This window comes from Pteropus medius, unplaced genomic scaffold (genome assembly GCF_902729225.1).
Source record: "Pteropus medius unplaced genomic scaffold, Ma_sr-lr_union100, whole genome shotgun sequence".
Classification (NCBI taxonomy): Eukaryota; Metazoa; Chordata; class Mammalia; order Chiroptera; family Pteropodidae; genus Pteropus; species Pteropus medius.
The window spans coordinates 8,880,489-8,896,807 of record NW_024342471.1 but is presented as its reverse complement, the minus strand read 5'-3'; the positions used below and the strand labels follow the sequence as shown (position 1 = coordinate 8,896,807).

The window sequence follows — 16,319 nt, the reverse complement described above, 5'->3', positions numbered from 1 at the left end:
GATAAACGGTAGCTGCTTAATAAATGGGAGTTATTACCATTATTACCAGACTTATAATAAGGACTAAATGACATAACAAATGTAAATCACCTACCATAATACCTGGCACAGAGCAAAGGCAAGAAAACATTAATTTCCTTTAGCTGGAATCTGAAAATTCCCCAGGGTCTATATTTGGTTTTTCTTCCCCACTCGATTTCAACAGCTACTTCCTTAGCATCTAGATATGCAGACCTCCAGATGAGGGGTCAGTAGGCTTTCAGATTCATTTAAAACCTAAGCTAGTCACTTATACAGGAACACAGGCATTTTGAATGTCATGCCATCTGTTACCAAAACCTTGACTAGGCAAGTGAGGGCAGAACTAGCTGAAGGCCTAAGCTGGGCAAAGCTGCCAGCAGGAGCAACAAGGATGGTCAGACTTCACGGACGACATCCAATCTCCGTCCAAGTCCAGTGCTAACCAGGGTGGTGCCCAGAGGGTAAGCCCTCCTTTCACAGTTCCAGCCCCTTGTCCCTCCTACCTCCTGCTCCATCCGCCACTGGCTCTCCTTCCTCATTAGCTCATCGCGGGACCGGCTCCAATCTACTGTCAATTTTTCCACATCTTCCCGAAGGGCTTTATTTACCACGTCAGCTTTTTCCATGTGCAGCCGAAGCTGGGTGTTCACCTCTGCTAGACTCTCACACCTGCACTGGGGAGGGGTAGGAGCAAATGCAAAATAAAGGTCTGGTCCAACCCTTGGACCTCTTGGAGTAAGATGAAAACAACTGGAATTTTCCATTGCCAGGAACTGGAGGGCTGAGGCTGACGTCCATGGTTCTGATCCATGTTAGCCCTCAGGACAGAGGTTTCCCGTCAGCCTTCTCCACCCAGTGGCCAAGCACCCAGGCCAGAGAATTTGGGGTCCATCACCTCTGTTGCTCCTCCTCCAATCGGATTAGCAGCTGTTCCAGGTTTGGCTCCTCCACACTTTCCCACCTCTGAGGGATCGGTCCCTTAGCCAGACAGAGACAAGCCTTATTTACCTCCAAAGAGAACATCACACACACCAATTCCTGGGTGCCCCCTTCTACAACAGCCACATTCTTTTTATTCTTTCTCCCATTTGTCAGCAATATGCCTCTTTCCTCAATCACTGCATCCTGAAAGTAAATCCACTGCATCCCTCCCTCCAAAGGTGAACATGTGACTTCTCCTGAAAGATGGCATTTGGTAGTGAAAAGAACTTTCAACCTAAGAAGCATAAGACATATCTTTCACTGACGGCCTTGATTTCTACTATACTAATTTTTAGACCTTGAGAAGTTACTTAACTTCTCTGAACCACAAAATCTTTAGCTACAAAACAAAAGCAATATCATTCCCCTCAGAAAGTTACTTTGCAGATCAAGTGACATAATTATATGACAATGCCTAATGGTGCCTGGCCTACACAGAATGGTACTCAATAAGTTTTGGTTCTTTCCTTCCTCCGAGAGGACTTTTCTGAGGGAAATGTGAGAAGGCACTGAGAGGGAGCTGGAACGAAGGCAAAGGGGTCTTCCAAAGCCAGTTCTGCCCAGCCAACAGCATAAACAAATCCCTCTGCCACAAACATGTTTTTCAAGCCTGCGAAGGTACACGTGTCTCTAAGACAGATAAACACTGACACCTTCTGGAGGAAAAATGCATTTCTTCCCTCTGATTCCACACTCCTTCCAACCTGACTAAGTCTCCTGAAGTTGCATTTTATCCGTAGAGAGCCAAGGGTTGGAGTCCGACAGACCAAGAATAGCTAGATCCCATTAAGGTATCTGTGACAAAGCTCGTATGTGCTGAAGAGAGGCTTTTACCAAACACCATATTATCACACCCAATCTATCTTAGTCAATAAATGAAGCCTAACAAGTATGTTCACTGAGGGCTCAGGGGGAGCAGGGAACAGCCTCGCTCACCCCAATGGCTTCCAGCCGCTTCTCTAGCTCTTGGCACCAGCTCCGGTACTGCAACACCTGAAACAAACAGAGCAGGACGTGAACGACAGGCACAGCTGGTACAAACTGCCCAATCCATAGCCCCTCCGCCCCCAAGAATCTTGGGTAAACCTGCTGTGAACAGGGGACTGGGTGATGACAGTGAGGTAACACCATAACATCTTACAGTTCCTATGTGGACATCTAAATAATACTTTCTTTATACCTCATAGGTGTTGGAACCTAGGGTCAGGTCCTAGCTCTAGACTAGCAGAGCAAACCTACACAATAAATGCCATTTTTAAAAGGGAGATAGTGTCTATGCCCTTGCCACCCTGAACATGCCCGATCTTGGAAGCTAAGCAGGGTCGGGCCTGGTTAGTACTTGGATGGGATTCCACCTAGGAATATCAGGTGCCGTAGGCCTTTAAAAAAAAGGGGGGAGATAGTGTATATCTCATGCAGTAGGTATGAGCATCAAAGGAGAGGCTGTTTGGGACATTCTCATCACATGGTTCTGCTTCCTGCAAACCCTTATGCCACCTCAGCACATAGCTCTAGGTGGTGTTCTCCTCTTTTCCCCTCCCTGAAAGAGAGCTGCCTCACCTTGGCCTGCAGCTTCCTTACGAGGGCTGCTTGCTTCTGCTGGGCCTCCTGGGAGCTCTTTAGCTTCCGCCAGGAGGCTGCCTGGTTCTCTGCCATCTGCTGCTGTAGCGCTAGCACTTGCTCCTCCAGCACCAGCTGCAGTGACTGCGGATTCATACTGTTCAGCCCAGGGCCTCCTGTCTCCATGGGGGCACAAGACAATAAGCGCACAGGCCCCTATGCAGCCAGAGGCTGTGTGTTCCCAGCGGGGTCTGTAATCATGGTTGTACCACTTGAACCTCCTCTTGAGCTGGGGAGAAAGCACACAGTGGAGTTTAAAAGACTGTCTATACAATACAAATATATTTAGCAAATACTCATTAAGTCTGACAAAGCTGGGATGGGCAAAGTAAATAGGTTCTTTTACTACAGGACCCCTCGGGGCCTTTAAAATACTTAGATCCTAATCTCTAAAGGAGGCTATAATGAGCATCATTTCCTAAATTTATCTGACCATGAAACAAGTTCAGAAGACTAGTGCTTTCTGGCGTGCCTTTGGACCTCTGCACTAGACCAAGAGAGCTCCTGCTTTACCACTGAATCTCTAGTGCCTGGCACAGTGCCTGATAAACATTTGTTGAATAAATCACTGAAGATGCGTGATCTAGCAGGGGAGACAGACATAATTACAATACAGTAAGTCCTCACTTTATGCCACCTATAGGTTCTACAGCTTTAAGTGAAATGAGGCATAACAAATTTAAGATAGGCTAATTGATATAAAGAGTTAAGGTCCCATGGCATCTCATCAACATTATGATAAAACAATGTTGAATAAAACGATGTTATTTGAGGACCTGCAGTACAATGTAGTATGTTCAATAATAATACAGACATTGCAGGACAGTATAGGAAAACAAAGGAGAGGCATTTAACCCAACCTGGGGGGGCTGTGAACTGTGTGAAACATCATTATCATAATTAATACTTGCTCTCTCTGACAAAGAAATGGAGTAGCAAACATTTCAAGCAGGGAATCCAACAGAGAGAAGACTGAATCAACTTCAGCAGGATGGCAAACCCTCCTCACTCACCAGGAGCTGGGCACCTGCCGGCAGGGGAGGCCAGCCTAGCCAGTGACCTTTAGATGTAACCAGGAGAGGGGGAAACATGGTGGTCAAGAAGAGTCATGGGTGCTAGTCCAAGCTCTGCCTCTAATGGGCTGTGACCTCAGGCATGCCACTCCTCGTCCAAAAATGAGGGCACTCAGCTACGTGACCTCTGAGTTTCTTAGGCCTCGAAAACATGATAATCCTATTACCTAGGTGAAGGGAGATAGGTTAGTGTTTTCTCGTTTTATTAATCCTGAGACTCCCACCAGTAAGATTAAAGGATATCTGTATTTCCAACTACCTATCAAGAAAATGGTATATACAGCAAATGCAAATCTAACATTTGCACATACAGTGGGAGTTTCAGGGGCCCCAAATCCCTTTCATGAATCAAACTGTTGATCTCTTGCATCCTGGCTCAAATGTTACTTCCTATCTTATCCTCCCAGAGGTAGAAGTGTGTATATACATATACATATACATATACATATACATATACATATACATATACATATATATACATATATATGTATATACATATATATGTGTATATACATGTATATATATACACATATATATAATTGTAGAAAGTCTGTCTATATTACATTTAGCATTATTATTTTCCTGTCTTCTCTACTAATCTGTGAGTACCTCAAAGGCAAGAGCTAATTCATTTCAGTCATTTGTAGGTTATCAACGACATATAATTTTAAGAAATGCATGTGGGTCTCATTCCTGGCAGATCTAAACCCTTGGCCAGACATTACAAATGTGGACTGTTGGCTCTTTTCAACCATCGTGTGGCCCATACAATAATTTTTAAGAATTCAAATTAGGTGCCAACATTTACCACTGGAAAAATGCATATAAATATTAATATTTCTGGAAAATTGGACTAGCTAGTGACCTTTGACACACATTCCCACAAGGCAACAACCATGTGCAGTTGAATGGTATCTGTCTCCTTTAAGTAGAGCATATGCTTTCCAGTTCACCACAGTGTCTGCCCTCAACCCAGGCTTACTCTCTCACTCACATGGATAACAGATTTCAGTTGTCACTTATCGTTGCACTTGTGCTGTTGTTTTTATTAGTTATAGAAGAAAACTCGGTTTACTAATTTACATTACTTCCTGGGAAACTGAAGATCCTTGAGTTTGCAGAGCTTGCCTACCCCTAAAATATTAGGTTAAACCATAATTAACAATATTTACCCTTTGTTTAACCTATAAAAATGGTAATTTCATGTAGTTCGACCTAATATCTCTGTAAGCAGTCCTGTTACAGTTCCTAGAATTCTCATATTAAATCCTCTTTTAGGATAAGGCTGCTGTTAACATGTAAACATTATTTGAGAAGATGATAGTAATACTTCACGAATGAAATGGAATTATATTAGAATTATATGATTATTTTACTTTAGCAGATAATTAAAATTTTTAGAGCTATTTAAAATTTTAGTTCAATCCTCTCATTTTACAGATAAGGAAGCTAAGGCCTAGAGATGAAGTAACTCATTTTTTTCATGTTATTTATATGCCCCATTTACCTCAAAAAAAAAAGATTTGAAATTGCAGCAAATATACCATACTAAGGTAAGATGCGACTAATAGGGGGAATTGGGTACAAGGTATATGGGAACTCTCTGTACTATGCAATTTTTCTGGAAATCTAAAATTGTTCTTAAAAATAAAGTTTACTTTAAAAATGATTTGAAGTGTTTTATGATTTAAAAAATCCTCATAAAACAGAAATTCACTAAAATAAGAATAAAAAGAGGGAAGGGACAGAGAAAATTACATCAGGAATCTTTCTGAAATTGAGATTTAGTTTTGAGCTTCCTCCAGATGCATTTCAGTGCCCTTTCATTAACACACTGTAAGATCAGCCAGAGAATAAGCTAGCACAGCTCCAAAAGAAGGTAGGTTTTGGTGTCCCTGAGAAAGGAAAAGGTCAGTAGCTGGCAAATGCTAACAGACTGGATTGCGCTCAAACGAGATAATGGATGTCACCATGCTTTGTAAACTGTAAACCACTGAATAGACATCACTATTACTGGAGGAAAAGGAAAAAGAATCACTTCTTTTATACATTAAACACTCATAAACACTCATGAATTACAGCTTGGTATTATCACAGTCTACTACTGTGTCTGACACAGAAATGAATAAGACCAACTTCCTACTTTTGTTAGGAACCAGGCTGGGAAGGGCAGTAACCTCTGCACCTATGATGGAAAGTGATGGAAGAGTGATATAAATTGTGTATTTCATCTCCCTTCAAAATATTCCAAAAGGAGTATTTAAATAAAGTTTACAATAGAAGTAATATCACTTAAACTTGGAGTAGAGGCATAAATGTTGCAAGGAATAAGATGTGGACTAGTATTATTTAATAGAATTTGTTATTTAAAGCAAAAAAAGCAAAACACTTGAGGGCACAAACATTTTATTTCCCGAGCAAAGAAAACTATATATATTTGTCTACAGAGACAATTTGTTTCTTATTCCAGAAAAAAAAATTATCATGCAGTTCCTTATATAAAAACCTCCTCTGTGGGGCCTGTTTTCCTCCCGCCTCCCTGGCCTCTCCCTTCAGTCTCCTTTGCTGGCTCCTCCTCATCTCCCCAACACCTAAAGGTTGGAGGTCCCAGGGCTCAGGCTTCAGACCTCTTCTCCACCTACCTTCATTTCCTAAGTTAACTTCATCCAGTTTCATGGCTTAAAATAGCACCTACACACCCATGACTCCCAGTGTTACATCTCTAGCCAACACTTCCCTTTGGAACTTCACACCCCTATACTAAGTTCAAACATCTATTTCATTTCTTCTCATAGATGTCTAACAGGCATCTCAAAGTTAATTTGCCCAAAAGCGAACTCCTACTCCTCCAATCTCGCCCATTTAATAAGTAAATGGCAATTTCATCCTTCTGGATGCTCAAGCCAAAAGCCTTACAATCATATTATTCCATTCTCCCATACCCTACAACCAATCCACCAACAAATCTTGTTAGCTCTACCAGATCCTATCACTTTTTGACCCCTCACCACTATTATCCTAAACCAAGCCAGTCTCTCTTGCCAGGTGTGGTGGCTTTAAGGTATGCCATAAATTCTTTGATATTCCTCTCTTCAAGAGGTAGAGCCTAATTCTCTCCCCTTAAGAGTGAGGTGGAACAAAGTTAATGAATCTGAATACAGTAGAAATGACTTCCAAGACAAGGTCATAAAAGGCACTACAGGTTTCCTCTGCCCCACCCCCTTCATTCTCTCTGCTGTGTCCTAAGGACACTCTGGGAGCCCTGTGAAGCGGACAGTGGTAAGGAATCATCTTGGGAGCAGACCGTCCATCAGCTTGACTGCAATTTCCTGGGAGATCCTAAGCCAGAAACACTCAGTGAAGCTGCTCTTGGATTTCTGACCCACAGCTATATGAGATAATAAATGACTGCTGTTTCAAGCTGCTAAATTTTGGGGTCATTCCTTGTAGAGCAATAGATAATACATCTGGATTACTGCAAAAGCTTCCTAGACAATAGTGATTTCCACCCTTGCTTCCAAATTTGTTTTTTTCTCAACAGAGCAGTCAGAGTGGTCCTTTTAAAAACAGTGACAGATTATGCCACTCAGAACCCTCCAATGGCTACTCAGAATAAAACTCGAAATCATTATAATAGCCTATGGGGTCCTAATTATTTGATCCTAGCCTCCAATTGTTTTAATTCCATTTCCTACTCCTCTCCCCTTTGCTCTCACCCCTCCTTGGAACACACCAAGCCACACATTCATCTCTGGGTCTCATCTTCATATTTCACTCCCTTACCGCCTTCAGGTCTCTGTTCAAATATCACCTCAGTAAATTGTTTCCTAACCACCAATATAAAATACCACCACTCTTCACATACACTGATATTTCTATTAACCTTACCATGCCTTATCTGTCCCTAGCTGATTATGTGTAATGATTCTATCAGAATGTAAATTTCCCAAGTGCAAGAACATTGTTTTATTGACTGCTGTATTTCCAGCTCCTAAACCGGTACCTGGTATATAGCAGGTACTCATTAAATATTTGACTGAATGAATGAATATAAGGACATTAGGTAAAATGATCTATACCTCTGATGGTCTTGTAAAAGGTTGACAGTTCTAAGGCCTTTTAAAAGGTGAAAAACAGATAGTTTGTACAGCACTTTACTTTCTCACAACGATCATTTGTAATCTTCATAAAAAGCCCTTTGAAAGAGTTACTGTCTTCATTTTACAGACAAGAAAACCGAGGCTCAAAAAATGAAAGGGATATAACTAGTCAGTGGCAGAGCAAAGATTAAATCCCAATCTGCTTCCAAATTCTTGCCCTTTTCATTACACTAAGCTGCCTCCTAAATCGTGAAATATGAAATCACAGCTCTGGGAGGGGCACTTCCTAAATGGTGTGAAATGATGAGGTCTAAGTCTATATGTTTGGAGACATCAGTTCTCCTTTCTAAGCCTTATCAGTAAAACGTGCATCATAATTCTGGACTCTCGTAAGTCATGGGGCTAATGTAAAGATTGAATCAACAGACATTTGCCAAACCCCCCAAAATCTTGGGAAATTATTACACTCTGCGGACAACCTAGAATTTGTTTCCTAGCATCACACACTTATTAGTTGTGGGACTCTAGGCAACTTGATTTATGAATGCCTCAGTTTCTTCATACCTAAAATGTGAAGATATAGAACTCACCTTAAGGAATTGCTTAAGGATTAAATGGGCCTTTACATGTAATGCATTTAGTAGCACCTGACACTTTGTGACTATTTGGTAAATATTAACTGTTATCATCATCATGTGCTAGACTCTGGGGTACAGAGGTGAAAAAGGCTTCTGAGCTTCCTCGAAACGCAGTTCAGCACCCTTTTATTAACACATTGTCAGAGCAGCCAGAGAATAAACTAGCACAGCTTCAAAAGTGTGCATGAGAGTAAAAGAGGGGCAGGAACAGTAATTCGATACAATGAGTGCAAAAACCGAGCATCGAGATTAACTACGCCAGCAGAAAGGGTGGGAAAGGTTTCCCAGAAAGTGATATTTGAGTTGGGTCACGAAAAATGAGAATTCCAGAGCGAGGCGGCGGGTGGGACAAGGCTTTCGGACAGATCACGTGCAAAGTACCAAAGGCAAAGGAAGGCGTAAAATTCTGGGAGCCCGGAGCGAGATGGGCTGGAGGGCGCAGCGCCTTATCCTGACAACCCTGGGCTCGTCGGCTATTGGAAGCGAGGATCGGGAAGATCCCTTTCTGCGCGGACTGGAGCCCAGACTGGTTACGACAGCAGGACGCGGAGTCAAGGGGCCGGGAGCCCTAGTCCAGGTCCCAACCCCTCCCTGGGCCTCGGGTTTCTCCCAGGAAACCGGAGGCCGCTGCCCGAGCGGGACCCCCTAAGGCGCCATAAGTGGACGGGTCTCTGGACCTCGGACCGTTAACCCGGGCACCTCCCGCCTGCCCGGAAGGCCCCACCTCACCACGCTCGGCTCCCGCGGATTCCTAGCCTGTTCCTCTGCGCCGGTGCGGCTGTAGCCGCCGCTAAGGCCGGGCCGGGGGCGGGGGCCCACCACCCAGCTGGGGACCAGACCCCGCCCCCTCCAAACTCCCGCCCTTTCGGAGGGCCCCGCCCCCTTGAGTAGTGCGCGTGTAGGCGGACGGCACCGCTTGGGGGCCTCTCGCCATGTCTAGTACTGGCTGCCGATTTCCTGGAGTAGCTCAGAAGCAAAGGGGAGATTATAGTAAGAGAAGATTCTCTAGTCTGAAGTGGGGACAGCCAGGGTTGCTGGATTCGAGCAAGGGAAGTTTTGGTATTAGAAAAAAACTTGACCTCAATCATCCCGCTTTTGGCTTCGGGGTCACACACTGCGCATGTTTATGGTCACGTGGTTCTAGGTGCGCCTGCGCACGCCGAATCCACAAACCCGAGTTCACTTCACAGCTGCGTGAAGTATATGGTAAAACCTGCAGGGCGACTAGTTTTAACGTTTCCATACTTTCAGACCCGAAGCTCCAAGCCGCTTCAGGCAACACAACACTCACAGCATGGTTATTATCATTTGAACACTCAGCACTGGTATCCCACATGTCTTTGCACAAGGTGTTCTCTGCTTGTATGGAGAATTGCAGTTGTCTCATTTTCTGCGTAAACCTAACTTCTCTAAAGGATTCTTTCCTCTATGATCCAGCGTTGTTCCCATAGCATTTTGGGCAGAAATTATCAACGCACTTTCTTGAGAGTTGTAAATTCTATTTACCTTCCACTTAGTGGTTTTAAGTTTTTAGTGGGGATTAAAAAAATTCCTCCCCTCCCCAAAAATGTGGAGGACTTTTTAAAATGCAGACCCTCAGGTTCCTCCCCTAGAAAGTCAGCAAACCAGGGGTGGAGCCCAGGAATCTGCATTTCAGCAAATACTGTAGGCGATTTTGATGCAAGAACACATCTTGAGAAGCACTGCATAACAATGGCTATCTCTAGCACTCAGCATAAGGCTTGGTACAAAATAGGTGCTCACTAAATGCTAAGTGAGTAAATGCATCCATTTACTCACTTAGGAATGAAACGCAATTCACAGCTGAAGGGAACACTGATAAGAGCTATATTGTATTCTTTCTCCTGTAACAATGCAAAATTTCTTAATAGTTACTTTAAGAAAAAGATAAAATAAATGGGGGTTATAGGGAGGGAGGACACTGATTCTGAAAGGCAAACAATTTAGAGAGGGTAAAAGAAACATCCCAGACACCGGACAGAAAAAAAGATGCAAAGAATTAGTGATGTGGGAATCCATCTCGGAGAAGTACTCAGACAACAGGTACTGTTTAAGAATGTTCACTACAACAGTATATGGAATGGAGAGAAATGAAACAACCCTGAATGTTACACACACCAACCTCTTCTATCTCAGAGCCCTTACACATACTTTGCTTTCTACAGATACCACTTTTCCTCCAAGTCCTGTCTTAGCTGTTACCTTCCCTTCTTTCAGGTCTGGTCGTAAACGATACTTCCTCAGCTTTTGTTCTCCCGGATCACGCTATCCAAAGTAATGTGCTATCATTTTCTTTTTCTTCCTTCCTTCCTTCCTTCCTTCCTTCCTTCCTTCCTTCCTTCCTTCCTTCCTTCCTTCCTTCCTTCCTTCCTTCCTTCCTTCCTTCCTTCCTTCCTTCCTTCGTTTCTTTTTTTGTTTTTATACAACCTACATGACATGTTTTTCTTAAAAACAATGCCTCTAAATAAACCAAGGTCAAAGTAAATGAAGAGCTCAAGGTAACATCAGTCTAGTTTGTCCTAGTCCTGGTGTGTGGATGAAAAGCAGCAGCCAGTTGTGCTGATGACAGGTGATAGATCCAAACAGCCAAATTTGTTAACATTTCTCCATTTCTAAACCATCCCGAAAGAAAATTGTATTGGGTCACACCATCCTCATGGTAGTCCAGCAGAGCAACCATGCTATCTGGATTCTCGTTTTCACCAATAAAGAACTGGTAGATTTTTGAAGTCAGCAAGGATGTGCTCTGTTTGTTCTGCAGCCCCTGTCATAAAAGGTTTTACTCTTTCTGGTCTCTGTTCAAGTTTCCCTTTGATTGATTTTATGTAATCTTTGATGTACATCTTGGCTTCTTTTGTGAAGATGGTTTCCAACAAATGATGGTTCATAACAATATCAAAACCAGTGATTACTGTGCTTTAGGTACCTTTGCCCTTGGGGCCTTCAGAGCAGCATTTCCATCAATAAGTGAGTCATCAGTGTTACCCCCTATCCTACTGATATCTTCCCCTCTACCTCCAGGCACAGACCTTCTGGGACCTCCTGGATCTTGTAGATGTCAAAGACCATCTCATCATGGCTGATGAGGCCCTGGTAAATAATCGTGGTGGAGGCTGGCAGGAGATTACAGCGGTGATGGCTTAGCAGGAGGCAGGAGCTCAAAGCCAGTGCCATGCAGCTGGGGCATGCTGGTAGGGGAAGCGGGAGGAGGGAAAAGCTATCATTTTATATCACAGTATTCTGTTTCTTTCACAGAACTTTTCACTTTCTTTTTTAGTTTGTTTGTTTACCTGTTATCTTTCTCTCCCTCTAAAATTTAAGCTTCATTAGCATAAGAGACTATGTTTGACTTATTCCTAGCATTTTGCACAGACCTGACACATGGTAGGTGCTGATAAATAAGCGTCCATTTGATGAATGAATTGAGTCAACTTTAGTATTACAAAGGTTAATGCCATAAAATTCATCAGCAAACTACACAATTCATTTTAAGACCATGAGGAGTAAACACAGGTTCCAGACTACGAAGACATACCAATAAAGGGTAAATGGAGTAGAAAGTGTTTAAAACCGAACATTAATCTTTGATCTTTGAAAAGGGAAATTTGTTCATTCGTTCCCTTATTCATTTATTCATTCACCCAGCAAACATTTATTGAACATCTGCTGTGTACTAGTATTGGATAATAATACAATGTATTAACAGCAAGTTAGGAATTGTATTAAAACACAACAAAATAGTACAACTGGGTATGTTTTCTGGGCCAGAGCAAAAAAACGGTGTTAGCTGATGTGTGAAAGTGGGTAACATTCCCCTGAAAGGTTCTTTAGGTTCTAAGAGTACATCGGACTTCAAATGTCCTATAAAGTGCCAGGATTATTTGGGGCAAAGAAACAGGTGTTCATATATATCACTTCAATTGCTTGGGGCCCAAGAGACCTATGGGAAAAGACTTAATCTGGACACAAATAAAGTCTGGCCATGTTCAAACCTATCTGATGAACCAGAATGAGGAGAAGGCCTCAAAGGAGGCTGGATTGGAGGGAGAAACAATGGATCAGTTGAAAGAAAAGAAACCCTGGTCCTCTCTGTGAACTGGGCTTCTTTTATATCCTAAATTCCACCTCTAGGAACATACTTTACATCCTAACTCTCTCCCAGGGCTGTAATATGGATTCTGCACCCCAGCCTAACTCATTATTTGTAGATAGTTCCTCTGATTTTTTTCTTTTTAAAATTATGAATGTGAAATTTCAAAGTGAGGTGCTAAAAAAAACCATATTTTTTTCTAATAGTCTAAAATCTTTTAAACTTTTCTAATCCCTTATCTATAGGGTCAAGAGAGTAGAGAGTAGGGAATATATGTGGAGATATTTCTGGCTGTGAGTGCCCACCCTTCCTGGGGAAAATTGGTGGGGGTTTTACCTTTAACTGCTCAGGCCAAGTGATTGGGGGAGGGGACTTTCCACAAGAATCTATGGTGCCAAATCTATCCCCATTGCAGTTGAGGAGCATAGTGACTGGATCTACCTCCTGCCTGGGAAATCTAGCAACAAGAGACAAGCATGCCAACTGCTTTGGTGGCAGACCCAGGAGATTGCTGCTCTGTTGGGGTTGGCTCAGTCTCCCAGAATTTGTCAAGGAACATTTTCTGTAGGCCAGATGTGGGGTAAGTAAGAGAAAGAGAGCCTGCATAGGCCCACTTTGAGTCCTTTTCAGTAAGGCCTTCTACTGGGGTAAAGGGACCCCAGAAGTAAGAAGAAAAATGACCATTGGTAATAAAGATGTCTTTACTAAGGAAAAGGAGCCCGGCAGTGCCCCTGAGAGCACCCTGTAATGCTTCGATGTTACACAGGTACAGCTCTAAACATCTTCTAGACCCAGAAAGCATAAAGCCAGCTATAATACTACTTCAAAGAAGACTTTCCTCACCCTGTTCCCCACATTCCTCTCCATGCCAACACCCTGAGTAATTGAAGTGAGGTGAGGATAATAGAGGGGGAAAATTAAAGAAAAAAACTCCAATCTTTTCCCTCTTACTGCAAACTATCAGTCTAAAGCAGGGCCAGAGGCACCAAATAGATACTGTTTCTCGTAGCAGATTGCAAACAACTTGCTTCTGTCCATCTGAATCCATTCATTCATCATTAAACAGATATTGATTGAGTGCCTACTATGCACCAAATCCTGAGTTAGACCCTGAGAGAGATGCAAAGAACAATAACACACGGACCTTGCCTAGACTCACAGGCAAGTGAATAAAAAAGTATTTCACACACATACAGTGTAGTAAATTCTATGAAGAGGGAATGGCTGGCTTCATAGAGGCAGTGATATTATAACCTGATGGTGAAAGATAAATCTGCCCAGCAGACAAAGGCTGGAAGGGCATTCCAAGCAGTGTGTGTGTGTGTGTGTGTGTGTAGTGTGCAAGAGCATGAGATGTGTGAGGAGTACCAAGAATTTCCTCTGGGCGCTCTTCTTGATGATTCTTCTCCTTGGTTGGATTGTATGAATCTCCTTGGATTGAATAGTTAGGTAATAATACAATCCCTTCCATCAGCTGGACAGTTTCCCCCTGTCCTGACTGCCTCAGTGGGCAGGTCTCATTCTAGTCCTAGCCTCTTCCCACTGACAAAATTAAGTTCTAAGTAACCAGCTCACTCAAGCTTGACATTTCTTGCAGTGGGTGGCATCGGGTGGCATCTTTTCACCACCTTTCAGGGCTTGAGCAGTAAAGGATGTTTGTTGACAGCTACCAGGGACCAGGTTCTCTCCTTCCTCAAAAATGAGCCCTTAATTACATTCTAACCTGAAACTACCTGCTGCCTCATGTGACACAGTAACTGAAGTCTTAGATTCTGAACAGGAACCAGGTGGAGGAACATGGAGGAAAGAACATGGGGCTTGGAGGCAGGCACACTCACCTGGATCTGAACTCCTGGTTCTGCTTATGTCCTCGAGCAACCACCTCCCCTCTTTGAGCCTCAAATTCCTCAGCTGCAAAATGAGCATTATAGTACTTACCTACCAGGTTCTTATGTGCAAAGTAGGAGATAAAAGTAGATGAAGGGATGGAGGAGTGAAAGAGGTCCAACAGGAATCTGAGGTTTCTGAGCTCAAGGACAATAAGGTTTTCAGGTCCCTAACTATTAACAGTAGTTACTTTTAGGGAGAGAGGTTGGGGAGCAGTGAGGAGGGAAGTTTTCCTTTTCCTTTAATAAACTTTGGTATTGTTTGACTTTTTTTTACAACGAGCATGATTTAATTTTTTAATTAAAATATATTTAGTATGCATATCATACTTCAATAAAAAACTTTCGTAAAAGCTTATGTTGCATAGAAAGTCATCCAGGAAATTGGTAAGAGTGGTTGCTTCTACGAAGGACTAAAAGACCTGAGGTCTGGGGTGGGATAGAGACTTCCTGTGTATTCTTTTGTCCTGTTACTTTTGTCCTGTTACTTTTCTATCTAATAAGTATTACTTTTTAAAAGTTTTAAAATCATTTATAAAATAAACAAAATATTTTGAATAAAGAATAAAAGTGAAAAATGTATGGTTACTCTGTTCATAACCCATGCCCACAACAGAGAGAAACACACATACACCCAGATGGAGTTTCCAGAGCTTAGTACATGCAACGAATGGGATGGATTAACCTAGGACAGAAGGCCCATGCTGAGACAATGTGCAGTTCCCCAGGAACTCAGCTGGGGGAGCCATTGAGAGCTCACTGGAGGAGAGCCCCCAGCAATGGCAATTTCTGGGGAGTTTAAACAATATAAACCAGACTGGTGGCTGGGAGAGGATTAGCCCACTCTGTTCTTGCACGAGCATCCTGGCTAGGACAGCCCAGGCTCCAGAGCTTCGAAGAAACACAGATGGAGGGTCAGGGACTCTGGGCCTTCCTTCCAGCCAACACCTAACATGTAGGGTGATAAGAAGAAAGAAGGCCAGCTCTTCCTGGTGTGGGAAGAGCACTGATTTCAGAGTCAGGTGTCTAGGTTGAGTCCTACCTCCATCATTTCTATCTAAAAAAAAAAAAAAAAGAAAGAAAATAGAAAATTAAAACTTGTGCCAGTCACTTAACTTCTGAGACTCAATTTCCTCATTTTTGAAATAAGGACAATATTAACAACGGAATCTTTTTTTAAAATTATAATTTATGGCGCATTTACTATATGCTCATCATTGAAAGGTGCTTTACGTATGTGAATACATTTAGGTCTTATAACCAGTTTGTGAAGCAGATATTTTTATTCTCATTTTAGAGGTAAAAAAACAGTTTCAGAGAAGTGATTTTCTAAAAAATGTAAACAATAGCTAACATTTATGTAGTGTTTACTGTGTACATAGTCACTGTTCTAAAAACTTGACTCATAACAGCTCTATGAAGTAGGTATATTATTATTATCCTCGTTTTTACACGTGGAGAAACTGAGGCACAGAAAGATTAAATAATTAGCCTGAAATTACATAGCTGGTGAACTGGAGAGCCAGGATTTGAAGGTAGCTCAGCTCTTAATCATGTTACAAATCAGATAACTCTCCTCTTTAAAATGCTCCATTGGGTTTCCCACTGCACTAAAAATAAAATCCAACTTCCTTTTTCTGTCTTACAAGGCCTGCTCGATGTGGTCCTGGCATGATCTGACCTCATCTATCACTCTCCCCTCTGCTCATCCTGCTTCAGTCACACCAACTTCTCGTGGTTCCTCAGATATGCCAAACATATTCCCGTCTCAGGGACTCTGCATTTGCTGTTCCCTCCACCTGGAATGATCATCTCTCAGACCCTCGTATGGCTCATTCTATCCCTACATCCGGATCTCTGCTCAAATATCACCCCTCTCAAAGAGACGT

General features: G+C 42.5%; 1 protein-coding gene and 2 pseudogenes across 9 annotated transcripts in view; 1 reads left to right on the top strand and 2 right to left on the bottom strand.

Moving 5' to 3' along the window:
- Positions 1 to 9,303, bottom strand: part of CEP250 (centrosomal protein 250) — a 40,543-nt gene extending 31,240 nt beyond the window's left edge. For 3 of the 9 annotated variants that reach the window (XM_039864171.1, XM_039864173.1, XM_039864174.1), the window contains exons 1-5: positions 9,190 to 9,303; positions 2,563 to 2,852; positions 1,939 to 1,995; positions 917 to 999; positions 525 to 695 (exon numbers count right to left, since the gene is read on the bottom strand). In XM_039864171.1, the coding sequence (XP_039720105.1) occupies positions 525 to 647 (123 nt within the window). In that variant the 5' untranslated portion in view covers positions 648 to 695; positions 917 to 999; positions 1,939 to 1,995; positions 2,563 to 2,852; positions 9,190 to 9,303. Of the gene's footprint in view, positions 1 to 524; positions 696 to 916; positions 1,000 to 1,938; positions 1,996 to 2,562; positions 2,853 to 3,635; positions 3,863 to 9,157 lie in introns of those variants that run through there. The other 6 variants (XM_039864177.1, XM_039864178.1, XM_039864176.1 and 3 more) reach the window with 6 other exon arrangements.
- LOC120604224 (uncharacterized) lies at positions 2,274 to 2,382 on the top strand (annotated as a pseudogene).
- A 1,746-nt stretch (positions 9,304 to 11,049) lies between the features above and the next one.
- On the bottom strand, positions 11,050 to 11,550 carry LOC120603597 (translationally-controlled tumor protein-like; annotated as a pseudogene).
- Positions 11,551 to 16,319: the final 4,769 nt, after the last annotated feature.